The sequence below is a fragment of the Erigeron canadensis genome, chromosome 2, assembly GCF_010389155.1.
Source record: "Erigeron canadensis isolate Cc75 chromosome 2, C_canadensis_v1, whole genome shotgun sequence".
Taxonomy (NCBI): domain Eukaryota; kingdom Viridiplantae; phylum Streptophyta; class Magnoliopsida; order Asterales; family Asteraceae; genus Erigeron; species Erigeron canadensis.
This window is the reverse complement of record NC_057762.1, coordinates 25,976,112-25,995,593: the sequence shown is the minus strand read 5'-3', so window position 1 is coordinate 25,995,593 and position 19,482 is coordinate 25,976,112. Positions and strand designations below refer to the sequence as shown.

Below are 19,482 nucleotides of genomic sequence, written 5' to 3'. Positions count from 1 at the left end.
AAGAGGTATGAAATATGCAAAAGTAGCTAAATCAGAAGACTATTTTTAAATGAAATTGATAAGCGTGATTGATTTGATAACTGAGTGTGTGATTATTATGTGCCTAAGCTAAGTATAAAACCCTCTCATATACTAATATTTTAATATTTATTATTTAATTAATAAATAATACACCTCCATTGTTTTTTATAAATTTAAAAATTAACATATGAGAAATTGTATACTCAAATTAGATATATAACAGCCACATATTCACAACCCTCATTTATAAATATGCATAAAAGTTTGATATACGCATATGTCATGATAAATAGTTGGAGAAAAAAAATATATTGACTATGCAATCACTACAAACAATGTTGCATTTGTTCACACTTTTAGTTAGCGTGAATAAATTAAAAATTTTGTAACGCTTTTATATGTGTAAAAATATGTAGAAATGAAAGTGTGTAGAATTTTCTCCAGAATAAAAAGTGTGTAGTGTGAACTTTTATATATATTTTGTAACACCTCATTTGTCCACGGTAACTAAAAAGTTAACGTGAACAAATGAGACGTTATAAAATAATTACGAAAGCTTACACTTAAAAGTGTGAACTTTTATTTTTACACACTTTATTTATATATATTTTTACACACAAAAAGCGTGACAAAATTTTTAATTTGTTCACATTCACTGAAAGTGTGGACATATTTGTAGTGAATTTTTGATATAAATCTTACCCAATGGTCATATATATATTAGGTGTCAAACGAAAATTTTCCTTTAAAATACTACAAAACAAATAACACAAAATAAAGGCACCAGTCACACTATATAAACTCAAAGAATACACACCGCAAAACTTGAACTTATGAAATAACCATAACCATGGACTATATTTTCCTATCTATTATTTTCACAATCTGTCTCTTTACTATCATCACCTTCTTTCTCTTCCGCTCCACCACTCGCCGGATAACCCGACTACCACCCGGAAACGTTGGGTTACCATTTATAGGAGAAACACTCCAACTCATATCCGCATACAAGACCCAAAACCCGGAACCATTTATTGATTCACGGGTTAAAAAATATGGGACGGTTTTTACTACACATGTGTTTGGAGAACGAACCATATTTTCTGCTGACCCGGAAATAAACCGGTTCATTTTGCAAAATGAAGGAAGGTTGTTTGAGTCAAGCTATCCCGGTTCGATATCAAACTTGGTTGGGAGACATTCTTTGTTGTTAATGAGAGGATGTCTTCATAGAAGAATGCATTCATTAATTATGAGTTTTGCTAATGCAACAATTATTAAAGACCATTTGTTGGTTGATATAGACCGGTTGGTTCGGCTTAACTTGGATTCTTGGACCGGTTGTGTTTTACTCATGGAGGAAGCCAAGAAGGTACGTTTTTTAAGTTTATTTTTACTTATATATGATGATATTATGATGATTATGTGATGATATATATGATGGTATGTGGAGTGATTTCTAAACCAAAATTTGATGTATGGTTATATATATATATAGTTTTTAAGTATATGTGACATGATTTTAATGTTAAACTTTTTGATGTACGCATTTTATTTTGTGAATATACATATACATATATAGGTTTTAGGTAAAATAAAACAAATATTAATGTAAAATAAATAAAACAATAGGTTTTTCTTTATTGAAAATTATCGTGCATTATAAAATCATCATGCATCAGTTGTTTCGTGAATCTTCATGAATCTATTTAACCATAATCATAGTCAAGATCTTATCATATTCGTTTTACTTTAATATTTATTTTACAATACTCAACACCTCCACATACGTATAGTAAAACATTATAGTCCCTATATGCATATTTTTTGGTGTACGCATCATATTTTGGATGTTGTGTATTATTGGAAGGCGATTGGTTAGTTGTCATGTTTTTTCGTGATACGTTTCAAGTCGAAAAGCTTCTTAGAAATATTTTGAGGTTACCAGGATAATGGTCACAAAATGTCATGTAAGATTAGGCTAAATCGTATATATCTAAGTTAAAAACTCTATCATTCCGGAAAACAAACTAATTTGGGAATTGGATAACCGTAGGGAAATAATATTAATGTGCCATTTATTATTTGTAAGTTTTGTTTCAACTAAGAGTTGACTCAGAAACGAAGCGAGTTAAATTGTTTTTTAATAAGTACGAAGTATTTTTGAACATTATTAATCATATGAATTTTTAAATATATTGCTCACAGCAAAAAAATAAATATGTAAAAACGATAATGGTATGATAGCTTTTTAAGTTGTACGTACTTTGATCATTTATTGGTCCTATATATATATTTACATGGCGGACCATGGGTCAATCCGTCTAAAGAAAAACATTCATGTATCACATGCTAAAAGGTTTTGAAATTATAAACAGTTATATCACAGCTTATAGAGTATATAGTTTAAGTTTTATTTATTTAAAATTCAAATGTTATACTCGTATATAAAATAAGTTTTAACCATTTATAATAAAGATATAAAATTTATCATGCAGTATAACTGTATTATGCAAAAATTATTGTAGATGGTTAAAGTTTATTCTAAAAATATCATTTCCTATCAATAATTAGTCATCTCCAACTTAATGATTCAACATCAATGTTCGGGTTTAAAGTCTAAACTCAGGATCTTCATAGAATCAAAGTCTTTCACTCTTTTCGAAGTATTAGAATAATAACTCATTCGTAAATCGTAATATATTAGTTTATTCGTTATGAACGTTTCAATATTTATATTTCATTAGTAAGTGTTAGGTATGCTTTTTAATTTAATTTCAAACAGTGTATATATAAACTTATAAAGAGATGGATACATGAGAATGAATAATAACATCATGTGCATGTGTAATGTGTCAATGTTAATTATGATCTTATGTAGTGAGAGCATTATGCTAGGAACCTTCCATCTATTCCATTCCATGTGTTCACTCAAAAGTGTTATGGGCATCATTATTCTAGATTTGATTTGGATCAATTAAGTTATCCACAAAATACATAAATACTATAACAATAATAGTGTTATAAAGATTGACATCTCACTCAATAAAGTTAGTATATTTTATAAATCAATGCATTATCATTTATCAATATGAACTAATGACATGTAAACTATACAGATAACGTTCGAATTAACATTGAAGCAACTATTGAGTATCGACCCCTGTGAATGGACGGAGAATTTAAGGAAGATATACATGCGAGTCATTGAAGGATTCTTTTGCATTCCTTCTCCGATTTTCTCCATCACTTATCGCCGCGCTATTCAGGTATCTTTGAGACTGAACGCGCAAGATGCAATTTCATTTTCCATGTCGAGTTTTGTAGTTCCTTTATGCATATGTAAATTACTTCCTTCGTCCCATTAAATGTGCCCACTTTCTAATCAAAGTCTTTACTTGTAAACTTTGACCTTAAATATATATGTTTTGTGTTATATAAAACTTGATAAAAGTTATACTGATGAAAACACTTTTAAAACACAATATTTTATATAACTTTAATTAAGGGTTATCAAACTCAAACAAATTTAATTAAGTTCAAAGTTATAAAATTTAGATTTTAAAAATAAAAACATCACACTTTTATTGAAACGGAGAAAATATCTGTCAAGCGATTATACATTGGAACCTTTTTTCTTTTGTTTCATTTCCATACAATGTCTTCATCAATCTTATCAATTTTACTATCCATCCAAATATCCAAGGTTACTATTATGAGTGTGAATACCCGAACAATACGAGAATATAAAAAAAACTTCATTTTGATACATTATAAGTGCATAAAATCAACATAATAAATAACTAATTATCATCGAGTCACTACAAAAAAAATTTCATTTGTCCACGCTTTTAAAAAATTTGTCACGTTTTTTTATGTGTTACAATATATAAAAATAAAGGGGGTGGAAATTTCTTCACACTAAAAAGTGTGTAGAATTAAAAGTTTAAAAAGTGTGTAAAATTAAAAGTTCACACTTTTTAGTGTTAACTTTCATAATTATTTTGTGTGACAAAATAATTATGAAAGTTCACACTAAAAAGTGTGAACTTTTAATTCTACACACTTTTTAGTGTGAAGAAATTTCCACACACTTTTATTTCTATATATTTTTACACACAAAAAAACGTGACAAAATTTTTAATTTGTTCATACTCCACTAAAAGTGTGGACAAATGAAAATTTTTTTATAGTGAGTTTTTAACAACACATTTATCTGTCAAAATCGAAAAAATCATGTTTTTTACATCTATCGTGAATGTATATTCATCAAAATAAATACATAAATTTAATTAAAATTTTTTTGTCAGTTTTAGTGGATCAATGTAATTGAAGGGTGTACCTACAATGCATCAATTTGAGCGTTTTTGCGTTGTTCTTATTTTAAGGTTGTTTTCACTGAAAAACTATCCTACCACTATCAAGATATATACTAAGTATCTAAATCACAGTTTCGTAAAATTATGTGTCCCGGCCAATAATCACATCTTTCCGAATTAGAACTTAGAAGTCTATATTAGTGATGATTATAGACTGGCTAAAGTAGATTATGTATATGTACTTGCATTATATACATGTAGGGTGATACATTTATCTAGTTTGTCCTTTTGGGTCACAGGTTTTTATTCATATGGCACAATATTATGAATCACCGACTTAATTATACAATTTACCATAAAAATAGTATATTAATTATATGATACTCCTAAATGGATTAAAACTTATGGTGATATTATTATTATATTATTATTATTATTATTATTATTATTATTATTATTATTATTATTATTATTATTATTATTATTATTATTATTATTATATTATTATTATCTTAAGACAAAATAAGTATAAATTTGTTGTATAAGAGGCAATGTAAACACCACTATATAGTTGTATACTTGTATATACTTTCGCCATATGTAAAAGGCATATTATTTAATGTAAGAAAGTTATCAAATTTTATAAATTTATTGATGAATTACCACAAATTTTATGTATAATTCAAGGCAAGAAAAAGGGTAGCCGAGGAGTTTAGTTTGGTTGTGAGGGAGAGGCGAAGAGAACGGGAAAGAAGAATGAAAAAGAATGACATGTTAGCTGCATTGTTCGATAGTGATGGTGATGGTGTTGGCTTTTCGGATGATGAAATCGTTGATTTCTTGGTGTCTTTACTAGTTGCTGGCTACGACACCACATCAACCACCATGACTCTTGCCGTTAAGTTTCTCACCGACACGCCCCTGGCTCTTGCTCAACTAAAGGTTCGATCCTTTCTCCCTGCTTTTTTTTTTCCATCACACTAGTATATTTGCTCTCCTTGCACGAGTCCAAATCCACTCGTGCTTATACCATCAAATTAACTTTTTCCGTTCTTTCTCATTCTCTTAACTTTAAAATATGAACTACATATAAACGAGATATAGATAGAGTCTAATTGATGGTAAAATAGTAGTGTTACTTGGAGCAAATTTGTTTCTTTTACAAGAAGAATGAAAAAAGGAAAAAATTGACAAACGACATAAGCCACATGTAAGTTTCCTAGTTTCCTTTTTATACGTAGACACAAGTACACTAGTTTAGATTGAATGTATAATTTGAGAAAATAAAGTTTGTTAACCCTTTTAATATAAAAGATAGAAAGACTAGTTTTGTAAGTAGAAATAGGCGTCGGTAGCGTTTTGTCATGGTTACTATTTGTAACGAGGAAGAAAAAGAAACGGTGTTGTATTTTATAGCCATCGGTGTCATGTAGTTATTGCTAGTTAAGTTTTGATGGCGATGGTTGGGCATAACCAATTGGTGATAAATTATTTTATTTTCCTTTTCGCTTTTTAAAAAAATAACTATTTTATATATGACCTATTAATGAATTAACACTTACTAGATTTGAGACGATGGGGTTTTGGGTTAAATTTTGATATGGTAAAATTGCTCTCAGCATCAGAGGCTTGAGTTTTATCATATAGCTAGGTTTCTTTTGAAATTAAAATTAGTTATATAAAGAAACAATCTCATTGAGTCCAAATTTTTCTTTTCTGTTTGAGCCCAAATTTCTAATAAAAAAATTTAAATTGAAGTATAATAAACATCGATACAGAATAAGTAGTATTAATGATGATTAATTAAGATGAAATGTATTTTTGTAAAGCATTAAATACAAATAAATAATGTATCTTTATTATTGCAAGTTAATTCAACTCAACTAATGTTCAAAAAAAAAAAAAAATTCAAACTCAACTAGTATTGTTCAAAGAAAAAAACTTCAACTTAAGTGATAGATGTATTTTTACTTCTTTTCATAAATCTTAGGTTCAATTCTCTCGGAATAATTAGTCTGTGGGTTCATTTCTAAATCACCTGTAGTAGCTGACTTTTAATAAAATGTATCTTTATTGAACGAATACCACATAGGAAGAAAATTCTTTGGAAAACCGAAATAATGAGATCCACATGAAACTAGTTGATCTTTATTTCAGAAAAAACTTTTTATATACTTTAAAATTAGATATATAATATTTAAATTTACAAGACTAAGTATATATAAAATAATACGACCCAGTAACCACACCACATTCGTAACAATAACTATATCACACCATAATTTTATATTAAAAGATAAGACTTCCAACTAAAATTGGATCACTCATCAACCACTTTATGAAATCAAAAACAATTAAAAAAGAAAAGAAGAAGGAAAGGACGTTGCATAAGTTCAACGTGGATCCGTCCAACTTGAACATGCACCAAAAAGACTTTGAGCTTGTAATGGTTACACATAGTGTAGTCGAAGTCTTATCATCTACGGCGTATAGAGGTTACTCCATTACTATTGCTCTGCTCTAAAATCTATTAAGCTCAAATGCGAAATACGTTACGACTTACGACCATATCGCATTATTTTGGAGGTTCGTGTCAAAATTTATGCCAATTAATAAGCAAAGTAAAAATCTATACTCTTTTATAAAAATTATTCAACCATTTTATAAATAAAATATGTTATACTAAAGTACTAAATTGACCTTAATAAACACCCAATATGAAAAAAGTTTTTATAAGTTACCAAATTTGTTCTTAATGAATTAATGTATACCCTAAACCTTTAGTTTAATAATTAACATTTTAAATCCTTATCTTTTTAGATCTTCTATTATCAGTCTATCACGTTTACATAAACCTACACCAAATGACACCGTCACCATCACCACCAATAATACCGTCACCGACACCACTAGACTGCCGTCCTCATCACCGTCGTCATATTATGCAGATACCATGCTCGTAATTGAAAAGAATAATGAGTACAAGTCAAAGTCAAAATAGAGTAGAAACATGACAGAGATCTGGTGTGCACCTACACGTTGAACAAAAAGTAGACTATATATAAATTAAAATAAAAAGGGGATCGTGTGGACCGAAACTCAAGGTACATTTATCATTCCCTTTCATCGGACGGCGTAACACCTTACCTCTACATTGACCTATATGTTGATGAATAATCTACATTCGACAAAATGGTGTTATAAAATAAAACGGATGTTCATTTATTTATTCTAAGTTATTCAGGAAAAAAGTTAAGCCTTTGATTTGAATTAATAACTATTTTTTTAGAGCAAACCAAAAGAGAACAACATGACGGATTGACGGTACGATAAGAATTTCGTAGAAAGTATTTGAAATTAATCTTTTTTAGGCTTCTCCAATAGGGTGTCATTGGGTGTCTTTAGATATCATTTGTCATTGAAGTTTGTCTAACACTAAGGATTTTTCGAAGTATCTCCCTACCTAAGGACATGTCCTTACTTGTCCTTACCTAATATATTTTTGTTTTATTGAAGGTAAAATGATATATAAGGATGTTTATATAGTTGGAGATAAGTTATAAGATTTGAAAGATTCGTAAGGATTTATAAGGATATGATGTGGAGTGCAAGGACGTATGGACGTACTTAGCATTGGAGATAACCTTGTATATTTACATCATATATAAACTTATCGTTTAAAATAAATGCACTATAAACTTTACGTTAATAAATTATACTATTTGGTGCCTCCACCACCACCAGCACCACCACCAATAGTCGATACCCTCTAATAATCAACTTAGGTTTGAAATAACTATGCATGGTACAATTGTATCATGTATGACAAAATTGTTTTTTAACGAATTATGTACATATTTAATTAAACATATACAATTATCTATGTACATATTTAATTAGACATATACATTAACCATATGCTTTGTATGTGTATATATTACGGAAATAGTATTACAAATTACTATCTATAAATATACTCAAGAACGCTAAAGGTTTTAATATGACTTTTTTGATATATAGTAAAGACACAATGATGTTTGTGCTACTAGTCAATGAGATTGTTGGTCAGTGATAAGATGTTTGAACTTAAAAGGATTCGCGTGGATTTGAATTTCATTATTTATGGAGTGGATTTATTAGGGGTTTTAACTAATTTTTTATAGAAGAGTTAGCTACATGTCTGTGTTACGATGGGTCTCCATGTGTGGAGGTTCCAAACAGTAGGGCGCGTTTGGTTCATAGAATGTTTTTGGAAAGAATGAAATCTATCAAAGGAATTGGAATTTAAAAGAATGGAATTTGACAGAATGTTTTTGATTTTTTGCAAATTCAAGTGTGTGAAGGAATGAAATTCCTTCCTCCATCCCTGAGGAATGGAGATTCCATCAAATGATGGAATGTTTACATTCCTACGGAATGTGATTCTTCCTTCTTTGAACAATCAAACGCACTAATGAATGGAATTCAATTTCAGTTTTATCAAATTCCATCAAATTCTGTGAACCAAACGCGCCTTAATTATTTAAAGTTTAATCCTTGATATACAGTAGTTTAAGAATACAGTTAGAAAAATGTTATATAGAAATGTTGTTTTACCAATAATAGTGTAAACAGGATAGTTAATTAGGACTTCTCATTTTGTGGTCACAATTTGTAAAGTTCGTGTTTTTGTTTTTTCTAATCTTTAAGCATTTTGTTCAAAGTTCATTAAACAAAAGCATTTTCATATTCATTTTCTTTCATTGTTTAGCCATTTACCATTAATTATTTACAGAAAGAACACGAGGAAATCAGGGCAAAAAAGGGTGAATCGGTGTCTCTCGAATGGGAAGACTACAAATCCATGCCATTTACACAATGTGTAAGTAGATATTCACAAAAACATTTTGAAGATATCTTTTTGATTCGAAAAACAGATACTAATGTATTTCAACTTTTAAAATCCGTCATATTTTCAGGTCATTAACGAAACGTTGAGAGTCTCCAACATAATTAGTGGTGTATTCAGGAGGACGATGACAGATGTTGACATTAAAGGTTATAGATTACCGAAAGGATCAAAAGTGTTCACGTCGCTCCGAGCTGTGCATCTTGGTCAAGATTATTTCAAAAATGCACGCATTTTTGATCCATGGAGATGGCAGGTTGTTAAAAACTTGCTAGAATGTTATTATAATGTATTTATATAATGTCATATTTCTGATTTTAAATGCACAAATTAGTCATATTTATTATTTATGATCAACAAAATCAAATAGCACGACGTTTATATTTATGCATTTTTGGTACTATTCTTATAAACAGAAACCTTTGGATCCAACACACTTCATGCCATTTGGAGGAGGGCCAAGGAGATGCCCTGGGTATGAGCTAGCTAGAGTTGCACTTTCTGTTTTTCTTCATCATCTCGTTACTCGCTTTAGGTAAAAAAAAAAAATTCTGTTTTTTCATTTTTTCCTTCGTAATTATTCTTTCAAACAAACCTAAAATTTTGCTACATTTTTTCCTCATAGTTGGGAGCCTGCTGAAGAAGATAAATTGGTGTTTTTCCCCACAACAAGGACTCAAAAGCGATATCCTATATTCGTCGAACGTCGTAGTAAAGTAGTTTAAGTATTGTGAAGCCTAGAGAAGGAAAAGCTCGATTAGAGTATAGTTTTGAGCTTCTAATGGCAATGATATTGAAAAACTGTATGTATAAGTTTAGAATGTTATACACTCATGGATCGTGTTGTATTTATTATTTATTCATATTTATATGAAAATAAGGTTTAAAGGAGTAAAAAGGAAGTGAGGCAAGACTATCTTGCTGAAACAAGGGAGTATGTTTACATGTTGGTATAAATGGGCCTATTGCTTTCAGATACGGGCTTATTTGTTGAAAGACAAATGAGTGAATAACCATTTGGGTCTATTACTGTACATGTTGCTTTCAGATATGGGCTTATTTCTTGAAGGACAGGCCGCACATTTGGGCCTTTCACAATGAGTTTGGGCTAAGACTGTCAATGTGTATATCCATAATACATTGGGATTTGGGACAATGAATGTACGTGTGCGTAATACTTTTTGGCGTTAAAGAATGTATATATGCAAGTATGTAAACTTAGATTGTAAACGAACATAACGTTTTATAAAAGTTAGTGAAATTGTTTCACATAACGTTTGTGTTCGTTTAATTTGTTACTTTATAGTTAAACAAACATATACGACTAGTCAAATCCGTGTTCGTTTAACGTTTTAGTGGCATGTGCAAAGAAGTTATAGTGCGTTTGTCAAAATTAGGTAACTTTTACAATTATATTTCATCATCTTGTAGCTTTGTTCATTAACTCACGTTTAATTTTTAGACTAGGTACGTGTTATTATTTTATCCTTTTTAAAGAGCTTAATGAAATGTCTAAAGGGCTATAGTTTGGTTTGCAAAATTTCCCGTAATCTAGTACAACTATAATTTAAATTTCATTTCATCTCATGTTTAATTGGTTGGTAGATCAGAATTCAAATTCCATTCAATCAACTATTTGGTTTGGAAAACAAAACGAGGATCGGAATCCTAAAGAATGAGAGCTTTAATTGATGGTCTTTGATTTCAATCAAAGGGTTTAGATCCCTCTAACTTAACCCTTAAGTTGTTCCGACTTTAAGTCCCTATCGATGGGATCTTAATCCATCTTAGGAGGGTCTGGGGATTGGAATCTCGCATTCGCTTGGGGTCAGTAGGTCCGGACGCTGCATTGATATATGGGACTATATATGGGAGACACGAGGATGTGCGGAAGGGACGTCTATTAATGTATGTATGTGTAATACTATTAGTTAACAAAGAGAGAATCGAAACGTGTACCTTTGCGCAAAGCTTCCAATAATACTATTAATAAGATTATTATTATTATTTAGGGTTTAAAGTAAAACCCTCTATGATCACACACTAGACACCTCTATACCGTGTGCTAGTACCCCAATCACGAACCAAACAACCTTTTGTTTAAATCCCTTATAGCCGAAAAACCCATGAACCGAAACTTAGATGGTTGTCAACAAAACAAACCAATGAACAATTAATGCTAACTATTAATTATTGAAGTTCCACATGGATTTTGAATAGCACAAAACGAAGAAACCTTAGATGGTTCTTGGTTCGGAGTTTTCTTATGTGAATGAATGTCTAAACCCTTTGAATTAAGCACTCTATATATAGGAATATATTTAGGATTTTATGACTTGGTGACCCCTAAAAGCCTTGTCCTAAAAGCCTTGTTAATCAAGTTAATCAAGGTCCTCCAACTCTAATTTCCTAATTTCACATTCAATCCTCTTTTTAATTAATTAAATACAATTAATCTTTTAATTTAGTTTAATTAATCATTTCGTGATCAAATTAATTAATAAAATACTTTATCATACTAACTAATAATATATAGTTACCGTGTCATTTCGTGTGACCCCGTAGGCTTGAATTATTTCCGGACATGCATTTATTATTTAACATGATCACACTCCAACACACCATACATGAGTGTGCCCGTTGTTGTCCAAACACCTTGCCAAGACAATACAAACACAGAATTAAAATTTGTCTTTACTTTTTCTTGTTAAAGACAAGAGAGAACAATGTTATAGACAAAAACAAGGCTTTAAAACATCCAAAATGCACATGGAATTTGATGCTAAACAAATAAATACGTTAAATAAACCAACAAACATGAAGATATATATACATGATTTGTAATTTTCAGAGACAGATCACATGCGATACTTGTTCTTCCTATTCGTTCAAAAATCCCCGTCTATACAACAGCTCATAATAACCCGATAACCTATATTTACAAATGGCCAAAAATCAATGTTGAATATCTCTCACCAAGTAGCAAATATCCTTTTGGAGTACCTGCAAAACGATTATTGTATTAATAACTTGTTTTAGGAGTGCGTACATCTTATTGTGATTTTAGTCATTTTACAATCCAAATAACGGTTAAAGTGTTTGGCAATAGCTAACATATGAATAAAATCGTTGCGGGCTATTAAAAAATCATTTGATACCGTTGAAAATTTGAAAACGATAAAAAATATTTTACCCGTATCATCGCTTAGGTATCATGATACTACTAGTAATACATATAGATATTCTTAATGCATTCAGCCACTTAATACACTCATCACAGAATTAAAAAAAGAAACGAGTCCATATATAATTTTGAGCCGAATATATACCGCAAACACAAATTTCAACAAATATATGCATTATATGGTTGTACTGTACAACTGTATAATGTATACAATGTTGTGTATGACTAAAAGGTGTTGTATAGGGATCATTTCCTGTAGTATTATATTATTTGATTTTATGATAGTTAGACTTTTTCTCTCATAAAACTAGAGAATCTGACTACCTAGAAAAATGAGCGTAACTGAAAAATGGTCCATGAAAAATAATTGAAACATCACAACACGTTGTGCACCAAGTCAAGGGCAAAAGCAGGTTGCGAAAATGGTGCACATGGTCATGACTGAAATAATAAAATGACAGGAAAGGGGTGAGGAAAGAAAAAGATTCCCTTTAGATCTTTTTTTTTTTACAGAATTGTACAACTGTTTTCTGCATATATACTGATAAGGTACAACTTAATCATGCATGTGGGGTTTCTCTTAAGGTCCACTTTTAACTCAATTTCCATGTTCATGACTTGCAAGGACAGGTTTCTCATGCATTGTTGAGTTTTAGTGTACAAGTTTCCAAGGCATGTGGAGTCAATGTGCCAACCACCATACAATGGAACAGTGTTTATATTTGGATTATGTTTAGGTTATTGTGGAATCAGTCGCGGTATAATAATTATGACTGTTTACATTCTATCTGTTTATTTTAAGACCTGGATAGGATTGAGTATCGGTGTTATTGTTTCGTGATAATTACATTTTGGTACAAAGAAAGTGATTGTTGATGAAATTAATGAATAACGTGACAAGGAAAAGATATGGTACCTGTAACTTTGATGTGGAAAATTGGGGTGGATATGGAAAAAGAGAAAATAAAATAGTGTTAGCTCCCATCGGTTAAAATGGTAACTGTTATGTGATTCTCCTTTTAGTTTTGCAGTTTCACTTTGACCCTTGCATCATTAAGAATCTTGGAGTACCTTTGAAACCCATTTTTAAATGCGGATACCTGCAAATGCCATATAATCTTATTGTTATATTCCTCATTGTATATGTTGTTGCAATTACATAAGAAAAATACATAAATAAAAGCTTATTGAATCGTCCCAAAAGTTATACGATTAATACAAAAGCGAGTCTATAAAGAAAAGCTAACAAGAAAACTAATATGATGAGGAAAAGCTAGTAGTGATAACTTATTAGTACACTCCCTAAATTCGATTATTAGGGTAGCATTGAAAGCTTTCGTCACAATGTTTTCAATGTGTAAGTTAATTATATTCTGAGATAAATAGAAATTGCTTTTTTAATAGCAAATCTACTCAATTCTTATTTTACCTCAGATAATCCTAAATTTACTCATATCCCGCAAGAGCTTCTACCATGTAGACTTACCTCACCTTAGCAAAAAGTAATTAATTTTAAACATAACCATATTATAATTTTGATAGATAGAATGTGATGATATGTTGCACTAAAAGGAATGGTGGGGAAGAAACTTTGTTGTTGGGTCATGATCAATCTTATTACAAAAGAATTGTTTAAACCAGGCATTAGGTGAAGTAAAAGAAAACCAAGCATGTTACTTGTAGAGTCAAAATCAAAAGTTTTGAATTTTTATGCCTACAACTTGGACATTCTTTTTCTTGGCTTAACCACATTATTTGTTGCAGTTGGCAGAACAATGGGCAGGCCTTAACTAGTCCCTTTCATGTATTATTCATTGGGGTCTAGTGAATAAATGATAAACGTTATATATATATATGGCTCCCCTATATATATATATATATATTGTTAAATATAGATATCGAATGGACATTCGTATTTATATGATGCCAAAGAACTTTTATAACTACTTATATAGTATGATTTTGATTTCTTATTTTCTTGTGTTTGGCATTTAGATATGTACACGTTTTAGAACTATTGATAGGAAAGCCCTACAATTTAGAATAAATGTGACGTACTATTGTGATATTCGTATCACGATTTTATTATCCAATAAGAAAAATGTTTAATTAACTTAATTTATGTGCCTAAAAATCAACCTAATATTTTATCACATTGTACAAATTTTTTAGTTGATTGTATAAACCAATAATGTACAAATGTGATAGAATTATTATTTATTAAAAAAATATGGTATTAATATCAATTCCCAACCATATATGATCACTATTTATATAATGTGTTTGCAATTCTGATTATAAAATGGATATAACTAATTAGAAAATTATAAAAAAAAAAGTGGCTTACAACTGTTTGTGTATATCTATACGAGCATGTTACTCGCGCAATGCGGCGGTGGTAACGGCGACGACGGTATAGTGGGGTTGGTGACGCTTGGTGATGACATCGACAATTGGTGTCGAGTGGTGTAAGTTGATGTTAAGATAATAGAACTACTTTATAATTAAGATAAGGACTTAGAATGTAAATTAGCAACATAAGGGTTTAGGATGTAAATTAATTCATTAAGGGCAAATTTGGTAATTTATAAAACCCTTCCATGGTGGGGTGTTTATTAAGGACATTTTGGTAATTTCACATGTAACATTTTGGTAACACTTTCCATTTTGAGGGGGGTGTATAATCTTTAATAAGGAGTATAGATAAGGGCAAATTTGGTAATTTATAAAAACCTTCTATGATGGGGTGTTTATTAACGACATTTTGATAATTTCACATGTGACATTTTGGTAATACTTTCCATTTTAAAGGTGGTATATAATCTTTAATAAGGACTTGAGGAGTATAGATATCTTCTATAAAATATGTAGTACAACATAATCATGCCACTAAGTGGTCATGCATAACTCCTTTTTGGTGCGATATGGCACGCACCGATTATTTAGTCTTAATATTCAACCGTGGGTTTAATTCTTAATTATTTTACTAGAAAGTTAATTACTTTCATATAATCATTTTTTTAGTAATAAGAACATACTTTCAACAACCCCAATGGATTGGTAGCTTATCATAGATCTTGAGGATATTCAGCAGGTTCAAATTTCACTTTCTACATTTGTATAAGTGTATTATTAGATTTTTTTTTGAAAGTTTAATGTTTCATCCCAGACATTCCTAGTCAAAGTTCTGCATACTGCCCAATTAAATTTCATTGTGTTGTCTCGAATGCTAACCACTCACTCGCTCTTAAAAAAAATATATATATACTTTCAAGCGATATCTAAGTACTATTATTTATTGTTTATTTTAGCTATAAACATTTTAACATTTTAGCAATAACAAACACCCCCTTAGTCTAATAATTATAAAAAATTTTAGACTATTAATTTAGACAGATTAATCATTTCATTTGAAATATCTATCATATCCGTTGATCTGAGCCAATTTGATTTTCCCGTTATCTAACTTTTCTTTATTTCCCAAAAATTCCGTCATTTGGATAATTCAAACAAGTCAATGGATAAAAATTATCAAGTTGTAATCTAGAATTATTCATCGCGTACTTTACCATTATTTTTACAATATTATATTTTTTATTATCTTTTAGTTTGAGTTAAAGTTAAACTTACACATTTGTATCCGGAATGGAAAAAATATACCAACTAAAAAATTTTCATTTAAAATAACGAACAATTTAAAAAACACGAATAATACAAGAAAAATGCATATGATTTATGACTTAACAGTACTCAAGGTCACCAATCAACTAAATTTTATGATTTAAACTTTTTGTTATATACTGTAACGAAAATGTATAAACATTATATTGGAATAAAACACAAGTAGAAGAAAATAATAAAATACTAATAAAGTAAACATTCCTTTTATGACTCTAAAATATTCATTAGAAAAAGTCAAAAAGGGCAAACGAAAAACGTCCAAGCAGCAGGGTCCCACCCCCAACGTAATTTGCATTGTGTCTTTATATTTATCCAAATTATTCAAATAAAAAAATTACAGTATTAATTATACTTTAGTTTTATAAAGGGAATGCTAAATACAGTCCTAAGGGCTGCATTTAACGTGCATACAAAAATTTGTACCTTCTATATTTAAAGCTCGCCCCTGATTTTTATGGTAAATATACAAACAATTTATGCAACTTAAACATATCCCTAAAAGCTGTATTTAGCAAACTTTTTTTGAATTTTAAAATGCGCACACTTCTAAAGTTGTAATCTAAACTTTTAAGTAGTAATAGGAGTAATAATCTTCTTAAATAATCATTATTAATACATCAGTTTCCATGCCTTATATGTTTTAATTACGTTACACATGCATATATGTCCAAAACAATTCCTAGACATAGACATTTCAAATTTGTTAAGAATAATGAGTAGACATTTTTTGACTTACAGCTTCGACATCAATTTTGTAGACCAATAGCTTTCGTCGTTCTCTACAACTAGTCCGGTACGCTACCACGATATGACCAACTGCCAATGTAACCGAACACACAAACAACGCCAATTCGATCGCTTCAACGCTTCCACGTCCATTAACAAACACATATGATGCCTTTAACGACACAAACAATAACGACAGTACTGAACATACTGTCGTTATTCCTAAGTACGGCCCATTTGATAACCCTGGGCCGTCACATAATCCATAAACACCTACACATAATTTCCAAAATAAAATATTCAGAACATAGTAAGTCAACTCTTTAAAAAAAACTATATTACAAATTAACTTATAACAAAAGATTTACAAATTCATAGTTCATAAACAATTTACATATATAAAGTGTTTTGTTGCTTACATAAGATGATGCCGGATCGGATAATAGAGATGAGAGGAATATCGATGAGGGAGTATCGAAAATCATAATTGTATAAATGAGAGGATATGGAATGTATTAAGGAAAAATTATTTTGATAAGTAGAGACAGGTGATGAAATTGAGGCTGATAACAAAGCTGTTGGAACAATGGTATCAGCAATCGCAACAAGTATAGGTGCAGAAAAGATTAAAAATGATATGATCATAGTTATTAAAAACAAGACAGTTTTTATCCCTCTTAAAACTTGTTTGCTTCTTTCATCTTTCAGCAACAACACAGACATCATGAAATGATTATGAATGAAAATGTTATATATATATATATTTTTTTTTTGGTTTTGTTTTGTGTTTTTTCAGGTGGAAAATGGGTTTTGATGAATTATGATTATTATGATTTTTGGGTGGGAGTTGAAAGAAAAACAAAGCAATGAGTTGGAAACTTAAAAAGAGGTAGATGGTCAAATAGAGGAACCTGTTTCTCTTTCATAAGGTTCCTTCTCTCTCTAGAAGTTTTATATTCAATTTTGAAATGATCAAAAGTTGAAATTATATATTAATTCAATTAATTAAATAATTGCTTATTAGTTAATCATCCTCGTTTCTTAGTTGTCTTAACAAAATTTAAATTACTTCCTCTACCTGACTACCTACAAGTTTTGGAATATATAAATATAATATAATGGGTTTGCTAAATACAGCCTTTAGGTCTGTGTTTAAGGTGTATTAATTGTTTATATATTTATCATAAAAATTAGAGACAGACTTTTAATATGAAAGGTATAAGTTTTTTTATGCATTTCCCATATATAATTGCATATATGGAGATAATTGTATGTCATATAATTTAAGGAAAATGTATGATAGTAATCTATACTATATTATAAAAAGAATAGTCTTTTTATTTTTGGTAATGTTGAAAAAATATGTAATATTTTTACTTGGCACCCCTTAAAATACTTTCACATACACTGCCTTCTTAACATTAATAATTAAATTACACTATCAAACCTTTATGTTTTAAAATACGTCCATTAATCCTTTACATCAATTATATACACAACTCAACGTTGCTCCATCACCAACCGTCACCCAAACATCACACCGTCGCGGCCACGACTACCGACGCATCGCGCGGGTACCGTGCTAGTGATATCTAATTTTTATTTAAGGGTAGAACAGGGGAGAAAAAAATTAGACAATTATATTATTAACTTCAAATAAAACAAAAAACTATTTTCACATATAGTAACAAAAACTAGTAAAATTATTATTACTCTCATAGTATATAACGTACGAATGCATTATCATAGTATATGAATTCGGATTATTATGAACATATCACCTCTAATAACTAAAATATGATACAATGGGAAAAATGCACGTACGAATCACATTAATTTAAGTCGTGATTCATTAAAATATGAAAATCGTTTTTCCTAAGTGGAAATTTTGGGTTAGAAATTCCCTCAAGTTAAAAGGTAACGGTAAGTGAGTAAGTCGGCATAATTTTAATCGATGAATTAAAATTAAAGCTAAAGGTTTAAATTAAAATTTATTATTAAATTTTAACCTTTAATTTTAATTTAAGAATTAAAAATTCATCAATTTTACTTTTCAAAGTTTAGATAACTTTAGAGTATCTCTCCTTAATTTTTGTACTTATTAACACATATTGAATGAGTTTATATTTATTAATACAAATGTTTGGTTATGAGCAAATGTTAAAATAACCCACTATGATGCATCGAAACTCCAAACAGGTAGGCGTACCCGTTTCGGAAACTTCATGGGAACGGAAACTCGTACGAAACGTTTCCTTGAAGTTTCCATATATACCGACACGTTTCTGTTAAGCTTGCATATCGTATCTAATTAATATATATTAGAGTTTCAATTAGCTTTTTCAATTCCAAAAACGACTGTCATCTTACAACTATGCATACCTTAAACACAACTAACTACATTATACAATTGAGATCATCATCACGCTTTTTCTATTCCAAAATTAATTAGTAAAAATTTAATATGTGATCACTGGTCAAGCGGTCACCATCAAGCATGCATTATCTCTCAAGTCTCAAGTCTCTCTCTATATAATATCAATATATTATTATTTTTTCTAGTTTTTTATTGCCGTATGTTTGCCGCACCCGTATCCTAAATTTTTTAGTTTTGCTGTTCCCTGTTCCTGTATTGTTTCCGTGCCCTTTTACCATATCCGTTT

General features: G+C 29.9%; 2 protein-coding genes across 2 annotated transcripts; one reads left to right on the top strand and one right to left on the bottom strand.

Moving 5' to 3' along the window:
• The first annotated feature begins 835 nt into the window (after positions 1-835).
• LOC122586969 (cytochrome P450 90A1-like) lies at positions 836-10,126 on the top strand. The gene is made up of 7 exons (XM_043759019.1): positions 836-1,393; positions 3,141-3,290; positions 5,028-5,282; positions 9,115-9,201; positions 9,299-9,484; positions 9,645-9,763; positions 9,854-10,126. Exons 1-7 carry the CDS (start codon positions 872-874, stop codon positions 9,951-9,953), a joined length of 1,419 nt encoding a protein of 472 aa, XP_043614954.1. The 5' UTR covers positions 836-871; the 3' UTR covers positions 9,954-10,126.
• Positions 10,127-12,011: 1,885 nt separating this feature from the next.
• On the bottom strand, positions 12,012-17,636 carry LOC122588567. The gene is made up of 4 exons (XM_043760706.1): positions 17,239-17,636; positions 16,830-17,092; positions 13,329-13,512; positions 12,012-12,231 (listed from the first exon to the last, which is right to left on the bottom strand). The coding sequence occupies exons 1-3, from the start codon at positions 17,543-17,545 to the stop codon at positions 13,432-13,434; spliced, it is 651 nt and encodes a 216-aa protein (XP_043616641.1). The 5' UTR covers positions 17,546-17,636; the 3' UTR covers positions 12,012-12,231; positions 13,329-13,431.
• Between the last annotated feature and the right edge of the window lie 1,846 nt (positions 17,637-19,482).

Coding starts and splice junctions, on each gene's coding strand:
- LOC122588567 (XM_043760706.1), bottom strand. CDS start 17,545: ATGATGTCTGTGTTGTTGCTGAAAGATGAAAGAAGCAAACAAGTTTTA. Junction 17,093..17,238: donor CCGATCCGGCATCATCTTAT/GTAAGCAACAAA, acceptor AATTATGTGTAG/GTGTTTATGGATTATGTGAC. Junction 13,513..16,829: donor ACAAAATTGATGTCGAAGCT/GTAAGTCAAAAA, acceptor TGGCATTTGCAG/GTATCCGCATTTAAAAATGG.
- LOC122586969 (XM_043759019.1), top strand. CDS start 872: ATGGACTATATTTTCCTATCTATTATTTTCACAATCTGTCTCTTTACT. Junction 3,291..5,027: donor CTTATCGCCGCGCTATTCAG/GTATCTTTGAGA, acceptor GTATAATTCAAG/GCAAGAAAAAGGGTAGCCGA. Junction 9,202..9,298: donor CCATGCCATTTACACAATGT/GTAAGTAGATAT, acceptor TCATATTTTCAG/GTCATTAACGAAACGTTGAG.